Below are 13,749 nucleotides of genomic sequence, written 5' to 3'. Positions count from 1 at the left end.
ACTAGACCATTTACCCACCATGCTGTGTCCCTTTATAGCCTGTCGATGGAGTCATACATTCCCACAACAAGGATTTCAACTGTGCTTTCTTCCTCTGTTGCATGGGAACATGGTTTCTAGCCCTGGTGTACACGGAGATGCGCATGTGACACACCAAGAGCAATGAGCTGCATAAAAGCAGCTTTTCAAGGGCACATTATGGCTGAAGTCTCACAAACGGAATGTGCCGCACTTCTGTGTGTGGTAAGGCTGTAAGTCAACTTTATATGCAGAGAGGGAAACGGTGGCTGTGGGAATTTAGGGGGATTACATAAATCCACCCCAAGTAACACCGAGTGCTGCTTGACATTTTAACTGTTCTTTATTTCTGTATTTTATAACTTGCAATACTAGGGCTCCTTATTGATTCCAAGAGGATAATTATGGAACTCACTTTTGCAAGATTTGATAACAGCCACTGCCTAACTTGGATCTCTTTAGCAAAAAAATTGACATATTCATTAAGAATAATCAGCAGTTATTACCCATGCCAGCTAAATGGAACTTCCATGCTCAGAGGCAGGACACTTCTCTGCTCCAGATGTTGGGGTTAAACAACTGGGGAAGGCCATCACATGCATGTCCTGTATACAAGCCCCCTGGCTGGCTTTGGTTGGAAGCAGAAACAAAATGCTAGGCTACATACACCTTGGTTTGATCCAGAAGATGCAGTCAGTAGCGTCACTAGGGAGGTGCGGGGGGTGTGGGCCACACCGGGTGACATGCATGGGAGGGCGACGCACACTGGGGGGTGACACGCTAAAATTATGATGGTTAGGAGTAACCCCATCATATTATATACCGTTGGATGCAGAATCTTGAGCTGAATGCAATGCAAAAAACCAGAGTGAAATATCTTCTTTCTATCAAAAGTTATGGCCAAAAAACTGGAGAACAAAAAATGCATGGATCTCTATGGAAAGTGAAAGTGAGCCGTATCACATGTTTACTCGTGAGTAGGTGAACTTGCCTTAGTCAGTTGGAAAGGGCAGGCAGAGAGGAATTCAATGACATCAGAATGGTCCTGATCCAATGAATGCAGCCCCCAATAACACCTCAGAAGGAAGTCGCTCCCTCAAAGCAGATGAATGTATCGAGCCCTATGGAAAGTGAAACTAAGCCTCACAGTTGCGTTTACTTGCAAGTAAGCAAACACGCCTTGGCTGGTGTGGAAGATCAGGTGAAGGAGAGTGCAGGGGTACCAGAATGGTCCCGATCCTATGCACTTGCACCTAAACAAGTGCTCCAGAAGGCAGCCTCCCCCCCCCCCCCCACTAAAAAGGACCAAAACAGAGGCTTCAGCTGATAAGGTGAACTTTTTGAGACTTGCAAAGCCAGGTCGATCCTGACAGTGATCTGGTTTAAACAGAAGTTCTTAAATTGAACTGGGCATTGGGTGGGACTGAAAACCTGCCTGATTTTGGAAAAGAGGGTGTAATTGCAGGCAGGCTACAGAGGAAATTCACTTGGTGGAACAGGGCTGGCTTCTGTTTATTTATTTGTTTTACTTTAATTATTTATACTTATTTATTTTAATTTGCCTGATGATGTCATTTCCACCATGACATCACTTCTGGTGGGTCTTGGACAGATTGTCATTCTAAAAAGTGGGTCCCAGTGCTAAAGGTTTGAGAACTGCTGCAATAAGGTGTTAATAAGTTGACACCTGGGGGTGTGTGCCACCACTAGTGACCAAAATCACTAAAATCACAGTTTGGAGGAATAATACCATCATGTTATATATCAATCAATGTGTGATTTCATACAGAATGTGTTCTATCTTTGTTTTATCAAAAGGTACAGCCAAAAAACCAGTGGGGGCAGAGTGATGGTGCATCACACCTGGGGTGTTGCCCCGCCCACTGCATGGGGGGTGATGTGCTGGCATCCCGCACCAGGTGACGCAAACCCTAGTGACGCCACTGGATGCAGTTCTTATGTTTTTTGATTGTCCATTGGGAAGAAGGCCTCTTTATGTGGGCGTGGGTAGGGCTCTTAGTACCTGGGTGGACCCTTGCAGGGTGAATACAACAGCCTTATTCTTGCCTTTCTTGCTTGTCCCCCCAGGGGAGCCTCAGATTTGAGTAGGTAGGATGTTTTGCTCCTATCCTTTGTCCACTCCAAGATTGAGCCCTATGCTGTGGCTGTTCTCCTGGGCTGATCCTCTGGAGCGCCTGGGTGCGTTGCTCTTTTAATAGGACAATGCAGGCAGTTCAGTTTTCCTGGCTCATGCGGAACTCCTTTGAGAAGCTGGATTTCCTGAAGCTCAAGATTTCGCAATCATCCAGGCAATGGAGCAATGTCAACTGTTTCCCTGCCCCCCCCCCCACACACACTCAGTGGTATCCCTGTGACAGCCCATGCTGCACAAAGCCCAGTTCGGCCATGGCTCTCAGTAGACACATCCAGCAATTGATACCATTGCCAGAACATGCAACTGACCTGGTCACCACCCGCCTAACAGCTGACAACAGTCCCTGGGATTAGAGCAGTGTTTCTCAATCAGTGGTACGGGTACTTGAAGTGGTGTCTAGTGGTACTGATGAGCTTTACTCCACTGGATCCTGAACCTCTGTATTGGGCCACCTTCTCGACACAGAGGCTCTTCATTCTACACCGACCTTTGAGCTACTTGCTTTACCCGGAGGAAGGAGATGAAAGCCCCTTCTCCCAAAGAGGTGGTGGCGGCTGTCTGGGGTACGTTGGATACTGTGGCAACCATTTTCGGCGCCGCTGCAGCCCCGTGTGCAGGGCAGCTCAGAATTGGGCTGCCTGGCTGCAATCCTATGCACACTTTCCTGGGAGCAATCTCACTGAAGACAATGGGTCTGGCTTCTGTGTAGACATGCATAGGATTGTGCATTATCTAAACAATAAGCAGGGGTAGAAGAGCTCCGCCAGGGCGACACACATCCTCAGGCATTATTGTGCCTTCTGAACAGACTTACTATAATATTTAATTTCTCATGAGCAGCAAAAGATGGTGTTAGGGATCCTTATTCATTCCCACAAAATCCAGGCATGTCCTCAATTCTATGGAAATAGGAGCCAGTGCATGCGTCACAGCAGTATCCAGCTCTCCTTGTTTTCACTCTGAGTTCATGATATCTTTTCTGGTGCACAGTAAATGCTTGTTTGAGAATCTCAGCAAATCCACTTTCCCAGGAGTGTGTATTTCCCCCCCCCCCCCCGGTTGTTAAGGAACAGAGGTGGCTGACCTATGTTACAAACAACCTTCTTTTCTGTAATGGTGTTTCTTGGCTCTGCTGTTGTCAATAGCTCTTCAAAAAAAATCCACATAGCTGTATCATTACAAAATATTGTATGTATATGAATTTGTACTGTCAGAGCCCTCTGAACACACAGTCTCGTCCCCTCTCCCCACTGCCAAGAGAGTAAATGGGAATGTGTACAGAAACTGACAACATTCACTTTGGGTACTTATTATGGTAGATACTCGCCTATAGTACATGAAATTTTTGCCAAGTCATCAAGCTCCAATTATCACTTCGCCTTATCTCTGGGTCAATCAGAGGGCAACGCCTTTCAAACTCTGAACAGTTTCCTTTCTCAAGCAGTAAACAGGCACCAAGTTTCTCAAGCAGCAGGCAGGCACAGCTCCTTAGAAGCAATTTGTTTCTACAGCAACTGGGAAATTCCACCCAAAATTAACCTTTTATTCTCCTTCCTTCTGCTGCAGCCTGGTTCTGCAAATGCTTGCAAAGCAGGTTTGTTTTTTGAAACACCAGGATGGGAATCCTCCTTTCCATTTGAAGCAGGCTACAATTCAATGCACCCTTACTTAAGAATAACACCCATGGAAAGCAGTGGGTCTACTTCTGAGTAAAAAGGGCTGCAAATATATGCAGCTGCATCTCTCTGCTGAGAATTGAATTGCACACTCCCAGTTATGTGTTATGGGTTGTATGTTATATGTGGAGCTTTGGGCTCAACACACCAGACACCTTAAAGGTGGATTTGATTCATGGATCTCCTGCAGTGGTTCCCAACCTTTTTCACTTGCATATCCCTTGCCAGCCCATTTCCATAAATTGTACCCTTCATATTAGCAAAATGTTTGTAATTAATAATACAAGCCCTCATCTCCTCTCTATGAAAACCCAGACTTCATGTATTCATCACAGTGTTTTCTCTTCTTATCTGTTTGAATAACAGAAGACTCTGCCTTTGCACTGTTTTGCACCAGAAGTGTGCTGAGAAATTCTGGGTGATTGAACACTTTCCATATTATGTTTCAGCTTTTTTACTGTGCTGGTTTTCAATCACTGGTTCATAGATGAATTGATGACCAAAAACTAGCTATTGGTGGGGCTTTCACAGTCAACTAGCTACCTCCCTTCCAGGCTGTGCATTCTGGAGCACAGCCTGCCTTTTTCTGCCATTATTTCATTCTTTTTCAAGTACCCCTAAAGGTCCTGTTGAGTGTCCCTGGAAGTACATGAATACCAGGTTGGGAACCACTGGTATGTTGTTTACAATGCACTTACTCTGATAGTGTTCACAAAAAGGTGGTGAAGACAAGAATTTAAAAAGAATAAAAATGTATCTTATGATCTTTTACTGTGTTTTTAATAAATTAGAGACTACAGTTCTTAGGTAACAAGTGGTGGGTTATTTTTCAGGATCTGGCCTCTGGTAAAATCAGACAAAACTATGGTCAGACACCCCCCTAAGTTTAACCCCCAACTTATCCGAAGGTCATAGAAAATTCCATGATTGTTGGCTCAAAACTTGCCCTCGACTTATCTGTGGGGTCAACTTATAGGCAAGTGTGCGGTAATTTCACTGTGTCCTTTTCAAGCACAAGAGTTCAGTTTCAGATTTCAGTCTGGTTTCTCCATTAAGGCAAGCTGTTCCCCAGAGAACTTTGACAGGGTAAGCTGAAATGAATTGGGACAGTGGTTAGCAAACCCCTTTGTTTACTGGGTTGTAGCTTTGATTTGGTTTGGAGTCTAGAACCCACCTCATTTCCCTTTGGTGCTAATGGGAACATTTTTCTGAGGTAAACAGCAGTTGGATCAAGGCCCTGCATGTATTGGAACTATGGGCAGAATTTCTTTTTTCTTTTAAAAAGCCTTACCCCTGCACTATAACCCTAATCCAGTTCAGATTCAGTTATCTAAAGCTTAGCCTTTCAGGGATAATAACACTTTAACAGTCATGTGTCATGGCCTTAAATTAAAAAGGCAGCAATGAGGAGAGCTTATTAGTAGCCCTTTGGTCAAACCAGCACAGAAGACTTTGGGAGCATCACAGTATGGATATGTTATCCATATGAATCTATACGTAAACGTGAATCTATATGTAAACGGATAATTTCATGTATTGCTCATGAACAGACTCAATTTGTTTGTGTTTTATATGACAGGGACATATAATTGCAGAAGAGATATATTTGGTAAAAGTATCATTCAAAGCGAAGTTTTATGCTTTTATTGAAAGGATGCATATAGCAGTAACTACGATCAATAATGCAACACACCTCCACTCCAAAGTTAGCAACAGCACTGATAACAGTATTAGATTTTCATAGGAGTCAGTTCCCTTGTACTAGAAAACTGCAGAGCTCACATGAATTGCACTTTACAATAGAACTATCCTTCATAGCCTTGATATAATACATACACTCTGTATGCACAAAATAACATCTTTTATATGGTCTGACACTCTTCAGGACTGAATTGATTTGTTACTTCTATAGAAGATCTATAGAATAAGTTAACAATGAAAATGATCATCAAAGTGTATTTTAATATGGGATTGTGTATTTTATTACACAATGATCACCAGTGCAATTATCACCAAATGATGGAAAAATTTATAGGTTTTGGCGTGTGCCACTGCTGCTGAAACTGCCCCTTTGCCACGCCATTCCACACACCCACACCCTATTCTGCCCACTTCTGCACAGAAGCAGACACCCAGCACCTCCTACACTCTCTTACCTGCAGTGGTGGATGGTGAGTACGTGCTGCTGCACGGAGCCAGTTGCACAATACGCTAGTAGGATTGGCACATACACCTTAAAGCTTTATGGCATGCAATGAAAATTCAATGCATTCTTTCTGGCCATGGTTCCTCAAAAGTAAGTCCTATTGTGTTCAGTTAGCTTTACCCCTGTGTAAGTGTGCATAGGGGTGTAAACCTATACATAGTTTGAACTTAGGCTTCTGAGTAGACATGCCACATCTTGCACTGTTAATGTCTTATTTGAAGAGTAAGAATGAACAGCTGCTTCCATTTACTGTTGGAGAAGCTAATTCTTGGAGTGCTGAATTTAAACTATGCTCTGTGTTTTCTGTGGTAAGGATATATCTGCAGAGAGACTGGATTCGTGTATGTATTTAATGCCACATTACTGAGCTTCTGCTCACCCCTAGCTGTCCATGAAATATAGAAGGGAATTGGTCTGTTGCAGACTGCCCTCTCTAATCAGCGCTCCAATATCCTTAAGAAGATCTGTCTAACCACATGTGAGTCAAGTTTTGTGCAATTTTGTTTCATTTTTAAGAAAATGAAAAACAGTTATGGATGGCTGCTATCTTGTGCAGAAGACTGGCAAATGGGGTGCTGCTTAACCCCCTTAGGCTATTCAAAATTGTCCCAGTTGCATTTCTCCCCATGGGGAATTAGGCAGTATCAGGCTACTAAGTATTGTACAAGAATCTCCAAGTATCACAATGTGAGCATACATGACTTTGAACATAGGTCCACATTCCACATACTTGGTCCAAACTCCTTCATAATGACCTTCTAGAAGTGGCTGTTGCACCCAAAAGGTCGTAATACTTCTGCTCTGCTCTTCAAACTACACCTTTCCTAGGCTCCTCCCATTCCAACCTACTCCCCAACCTACTCCACTTCAGCCACTTAAAGCATTTCTTATCAGCTATGGGGTGCAATCCTAACCAACTTTCCAGCACTGGCATAGCTATGCCAGTGGAGCATGTGCTGCATCCTGCAGTTGTGGGGGGGGGGGCAGTCCTGGAGGCCTCCTCAAGGTAAGGCAATGTTTGTTTCCTTACCTTGGAATTGCATTGACCTTATGTCAGCATTGGAAAGTTGGTTAGCATTGCGGCCATGATTGCTAAATGGAACTTCCAAGTTATATGGCTGTACACCAGATGCTAAGGACAAAAGAGTGGGATCCTGTTGCCCTCACGTGACCTGCTTATAAGCTTGCCACAGGTGTTTGGTTGGCCAATGTTAGAAACAGAGTCCTGGACTAAATGGAGATAAATGACTTATCACCAACTGAGTACAAGGTAGATGTGGGTGTGGCTTTACCCCAAACACCAAAGCCCCTTCTTTGATACGTTTTCTGAAATATCATGTTATCTGATGCTTTCCACAACGCTGCTACACCACCAGTGCCCCTCCAGACTTTTCTGACAGAAGCCAGGCAGACTCCCAAAGCAATGCTGTGGATGTTATTTTATCATGTTGCACACATTATTTCATTGCATAACACAACTATGAATTCAACAAGATGTGATGGGAGTTGGCTAAGGTAATTTTTAAAAGGGTTAGACAAATTCATGGAGAAATCAACAGCTATTCAATATGACAACTAATTGCAGCCTTCATGTTCACACAAACGCCAATACGAAATTATGACTAGTTTATGAAGATCATGTGCAAAAGGAAGACAGAAGGGGAAGGATATCAGCTTCTTGCCCAGTTTGTGAGCTTCTGGAACCATCTGCCTAAGTGCTGTGGACAGCTCTGGACTAGGTAGATTTTTGTTCTGCCCCAACTGGGTAGTTTGTATGCAACAACCAAATCTAACTGCCAATTCTCTGCCTCAAATGGACTGAAAATATTTTCTCTCTTTAAAGACTCATTTCCCTCCCATATTTTCCTCCAAGTCATTTTTCTTTCTAATTAGTATTTCTTCAAAACATTAATTTCCAACGTAAAATTCATTTCATTTTAATCCCTCCATATTTCACCTTGGTTTTATGTAAACTGAGCTCAGTCGTGCCAGGTATCCTTCAGTTCTATAGCAAAGTTTGCATGAGGGACTGTGAATGAGCTTCATTGGGGTGGGAAGAGGCATCCATGCTAGAGGTGAGCCCCAAAGAGCTGGGCAAAACATGACCAAATCAATCTACTGTTCCCCCCCCCCCCCAAAAAAAAACTTGCTCCCACTATCTTCTCCATAAAGAAAGCACAGGCACCCATGTAACACTTCGGCATAAACTGACAAAGAGTGAACTCTGTGCTCTCCATTTGCATATTTGAAACTTCTTTATTAGGTCTAAGTCACAATCCTGATGGGAATGATTCCAGGAAAAATCAATGTGCATTGATTTTAATGGGTTTTTCTTTTGCTCTAAAAGGTGGAGGAAGGCTGATTCAGCCTCTGTTAGACTGACAGGTTCACTGCCCTGTACAGTAGCCTTCTCTCTATGACGTGGCCTAAGTAAAACTGAATAGTGGCTTACCTTCCAGGGGCATCTCCATTTTCATCAATCCGAACTTCTTCTCCTGAAACTCCAGTGAATGAAGAATTTAGGAGAAAATCCAAAAGTTTGCTTCCATCAATGGGTGTCATGGCATCACACAGTCCAATGTGTCCCGGGCAAAGGGCATGATGCATGCTTTGTAAGCCATGGGCCATAGCATATATGGCATTGATAACAAATCCCATTTTACTGTCCTGGACGTAGTTTTCTTCTAAACTTTCATTGCCTATAATCAGAGGAAAGTGGTATTACTTCCAAATATAAATTAAGTGTATTTCAAAGACTGACGTTGACAGCCCAATCCTATACTTTCCATGCCACATCCCCCCCCCCCCACTGCTGCTGCTAGCCAAAAATAGGCATGCTGTATCCTGCAGGGGAGGGAATTAGACTTCAGCAGGGAAAGGGGATTTAAATCCCCTTACCCCTGCGTAAACCTCCTGCTCCGCAATGGGTTTCCAGCTCTTTAGGTGGTGCAGGTCTGATTAGAGAAAGGGGGTGGGGAGGCTGCAGAAAAGGGGTATGGATCAAAGACACGCCATAGCTGCTGGATCCACCCCCTTCCATAGACTTCCCACCCCTGTTATGCCCCTTCCCTACCCAGTTTTGCCCTCCCCCACCCCTTCAGCCTTCCCTGCCACCTTACCTTTTTTGGTGGACCACTGTATGTCCAGCAACCCACACAAGGAAGTTCAGGCCTTCCCATCAGCACCCCAGCAGCGTACTACTCAGTGCGCTGCTGGAGGGTGCTTTATGGCTGTTTTTTGTGGACAAGAACGCCCATAGGATTGGGCTATTATTCACATAACAATATAGACTTCATTTATAGATAAGCTTATTGCATTAGCCAAAATCCAGAACACAATGCCAAGATACAATTGTATTCTGTTTTAAAATAAGCAATCATGGCTGAGGGACAGTGGCGTCACTAGGGTTTGCATTACCAGGTGTGAGAGGCCAGGGCGTCACCCCCATAATGAACCTCCTCCAGTACCAGACCATACAGAATAAAATGGCTACAACGTTTGATGGTATAGAGATATTTCAATGTAGTTTGTTTCATTGCATTCTACATGATATTCCACATCAAGTGATATAAAACATGATGGTATTATTGATGGAAACTACTGAGATTTTCACAATTCTGGCCAGTAGTGGTGTTGCAAACACATCCCCTGTGCACATCACCCAATGTGGCCTGCGCCCCCTAATGACACCACTGCTGAGGGAGCACATTCGTATGGGGTGTGTGTGACTATGGCATACTCCACTTGACCTCTTACCCATTGGCCCTTCCTGAATTCCATCATGTCTAAAGGGGGCTTTAAGAACACACACACACACACATCATTTTTCAGCTTCCTTTTCCCTCTAGCAGGGGGGTTTCAGAAAAATAGGGGGTTCAGGGCTCTGTAACACACATTTGAGTGTAATATGTAGTTAGCCTCTCATGCAATCATGCCCTCCGCTTCCAGTGTAAGTCCAAAGGGAGAAATTGTGTTGTCTCCCTTTCATGGTAAAGAAGTATGAGCTGTATTAACATCTCAGGATTCAGGAGGTCCTGAATCATATGCTGGAAGAGAGACTCTCTGGAATTCATTCATTTTCCTTACTCTATCATAGCACTCTGTTTTTATAAGGCTGAAAATATAATGGCACTGTTATGATTGTTATGAATCTATTATGCAAAGCAGGCTCTGTTTGCTTGCACTGCAGATTAGCATCAAATACAGAAATCATCCTCAAGAACAGCAAAGCACTCTTTTCCTTGTGAGACATCTGTGTGCTTCTTTGTCATTTTTGAAACAAAATAATTAGTATATTGTGGAGATATGAATATTTGAATGCATCTCCATAGGAAATTTATGGAGAGTGACAGAGAAAAAAGGTGCATCATCATCATCATCATCATCATCATCATCATCATCATCATCATCATTATTATTATTATTATTATTATTATTATTATTATTATTATTATTATTTACTACTACTACTTTCAGCAAGTTTTTCCTACAAAAAATAGGAGCCAGATCAGGGCACCCTGCAGATCAGAACTGGAAGTTGGCAACCTTCAGTCTCGAAAGACTATGGTATCGCGCTCTGAATGGTGATTCTGGAAAAGCATCTAGTGTGGCTGAAAAGGCTGATTCGGGAGTGACAATCCCTTCCACACTGGGAGCAAGTGCAGTCTGTCCCTGGTCTGTCTCCCTGGCTATGGGCCTTCCTTCTTTGCCTCTTTGCCTCAGTCTGTTGGCCAAGTGCAGGGGTGCCCAATATGTCGATCACGAGCTACCAGTCGATCTCCAGGCGAAATGAGTCAATCGCAGGCTTCTCTCCCGTCCACGCATCCCTAGGAGTGAGCCCCTGGCAGGCTTGTGAGCCCAGGGAGTGAGCCCAGGGAGTGCGTCCAGGGAGCCCAGGGAGCGAGCCCAGGGAGTGAGTCCAGGGAGCCTAGGGAGTGAGCCCAGGAAGCCCAGGGAGTGAGCACCTGGCAGGTTCCTCCCTGGGAGAGGAGCCGCTGGCAGGCTTCTCTCCCATCCACACATCCCTGGGAGTGAGTCCCATTGACTCTACTGGAGCTGACTTACCTTTCCCCTGTTTTTGCACTGGTATGTATGGAGATCTGCCCCCCCCCACTTCCACCTGTTGGTTCTGTGTGCAAGGGGTTTTGCACTGGTCTTGTGTGATGTCTATACAGAGATCTTCCCTCCCCCACACCTTTCCCCTGTTTTTGCACTGGTATGTATGGAGATCTGCCCCCCCCCCCAACTTCCATCTGTTGGTTCTGTGTGCAAGGGGTTTTGCACTGGTCTTGCTGTGATGTCTATATAGAGATCTTCCCTCCCCCACACCTTTCCCCTGTTTTTGCACTGGTCTGTATAGAGATCTGCTCCCCCCCACACTTGTATTGGAATCGAGGAAGATCTGGTGAGGAGGTAGATGTGGTGTCAGCAGTGGCCCCTTTAAGGGTAAGGCCTGGGCATCCAGCAGAGTGTGCTGCACAGCTGCAGCCACTTGAAGGCAATAGGGCCCTCAGGGATATAAGAGCACCTGAGGCAGGAAGAGCTCCACTTATTTATGTGAGTCAGCCTTTTCCTACATGAAGATCATTAAGTCCAAGTACTGTTCCACCATGACTGATGAACATTTGGAAGTGTGCTTGAGGCTGGCTGTCAGCAGCTACTGTCCGACTATGCATCCTTGGCTGATTCACTTCAGTGCAAGTCATCAAAGTAAACTCAAGTAATTACAAAAAATGTTTATAGTTAATTATGTTGTGTTGTGCAATATTGGCTCATTTGGTTATGCAAGGTACACCAACATACATTGTACACATAAATGTTATATGTTATGATGGCGCGAACATTGTAAAAAAACTCTGGTAGATCTCCGGGCCTTGCTGGGTTTCAAAGTAGCTCTCGAGCCAAAAAAGTGTGAGCACCCCTGGCCAAGTGTCTCTTCAAACTGGGAAAGGCCATGCTGCACAGCCTGCTTCCAAGCGGGCCGCTCAGTGGCCAGGGTTTCCCACTTGTTGAGGTCCACTCCTAAGGCCTTCAGATCCCTCTAGATCAGAACTATGGCAAAGGATAATGTTAGAAATCCTCCACAGGATTCATGAAAGCCAGATTTGACTCATAATCATTTAAAAAAACCCACTCACTTGACATTGTTTGGTTGCTAAGATTGTCACTCTCAACCATAGAAGACTACAGGATTTTTCTGCCACCACCACCAGCAGATCCTTAGACATCCTGACCACTACTGCTATCACAACTTGTAGGACTCCTGGTGTTTCTGATGCCACCCCAACTACCACATCTGATGCCTGAGCCATGGCCTTCAAAAGCACTGCTAGTTGCCCCACTCGTGGGAAATGGAGCAGTAGGGTGATGGAGTCAAAAGGCCAAACAAGGAATTCTTGCCTCTAAAAAGGTAAGTTTGGGGCTGACTGCTATTGCTAGGGTCTAATATTGGCGAAGGGGACGAGGGAGTGGACCAGAGCACAAGTGCTGGGAATCAAGAGAAATTTAAAGGCAATCTGTGCCTGTGAAAAGGGGAAGAAGGACTCTGTGGAAACCAGGAAGCTATTCCCAAAAAGAGGAGGAGGAAGCAAGTGCAGTACAATCTCCTCTCTGCTTCCTATACTCATCTGAGGCACAAAGGGGAGGAAAGGAAGGAGCAACCACCCTGAGACTCAGAGGACCAACCTCATTTTGGGTGGAAAGGGAACCACCTGGATGGCTTTGCCTGATGATGGAGAGACCTGGCTCCAAGCCTCCAGGTGCCAGTGGAGGGTGGGCCCTATAGAGACATTGACTAAACGAATATATTCAATTAAACTTCTACACTCTTAGTGAAAAAAGAGACGTTCTGACATCTTAATCTGAAACACATTTACTTGTTAGTCAGTTCCATGCCAGGTGGCCCCAGAAACATTTTCACCCTTCTGCCCATCTGGGTTCACTTGATAGCATCTTTCCTGTAGCAATGAAGTACTTTCAGGGGAGTGGGTGTTTCTCATGTAAAGCAAAAATACATAGGTGCAAGTTTCAAGCATTCAGGGCCTCTGAAAGGAATTTTATCAGGGGGTACAAAGTTTCTTTTGGGCCCCTTCTCAAAGGGGGAGGGGCGAAAGAGTGGGGGAGGGCGGTGATGGGAATGGGCAGAATGGGGGTAGGGAGAGGGTGAAACAGTGCAGGAGAAAGGTGGTGATAGCCAGAAAAGTCTTTCAGACCCAGGTCTACTGGGCTTCCTGATGGTCTACCTGCCTGTGCAGTGTTGGCAGATAGAAACCTGGGTACTGTATTATAAAAATCAAAATGCACTCCTGAGAGATTAAAAGATCTCTCTGAAATCTTTTAAACATAGAAAACCATTGCAGAAATTTAGCATCATCTATTTGGGCTCACATAGAATGGAATGTGTTCTGTGTGTACCAAACCTGATTCCTGCAGCAACTGTAGTCCCGTATCTGTGCACCTGAGCTCCTATGCTCTCCTTCATGGTAAGCGGATCCACAAGCCAAAAAGCTACTGCAGCTGGCCAGTTTCCTCCCAGATTTGACACTGTTTTACGGAGTGTCATGTATGCATTCGTCGCAACCACAGCATCCCATGTGGGCAACGAGTTCAGGTGAGGTAGGAAAACACCAGAAATGGGAGGTAGGAAAAAGACCCAGGAAATTTCTAGGCTCTCCCCTTTGGCTCCTGGGACCCTT

At 44.7% G+C, this 13,749-nt stretch overlaps 1 protein-coding gene across 2 annotated transcripts in view; it reads right to left on the bottom strand.

Moving 5' to 3' along the window:
• The window catches only part of GRM1 (glutamate metabotropic receptor 1), a 250,976-nt gene that overhangs the window by 44,740 nt on the left and 192,487 nt on the right, over nt 1-13,749 (bottom strand). For both annotated transcript variants that reach the window (XM_066611274.1, XM_066611275.1), the window contains exon 4: nt 8,508-8,754. In XM_066611274.1, coding sequence (XP_066467371.1) covers nt 8,508-8,754 — 247 coding nt within the window. The remainder of the gene's footprint in view (nt 1-8,507; nt 8,755-13,749) is intronic.

The sequence above is a fragment of the Tiliqua scincoides genome, chromosome 1, assembly GCF_035046505.1.
Source record: "Tiliqua scincoides isolate rTilSci1 chromosome 1, rTilSci1.hap2, whole genome shotgun sequence".
NCBI classification, from domain to species: domain Eukaryota; kingdom Metazoa; phylum Chordata; class Lepidosauria; order Squamata; family Scincidae; genus Tiliqua; species Tiliqua scincoides.
Note: the sequence above shows the minus strand (reverse complement) of the source record. Positions and strands in the feature narration are given on the sequence as shown.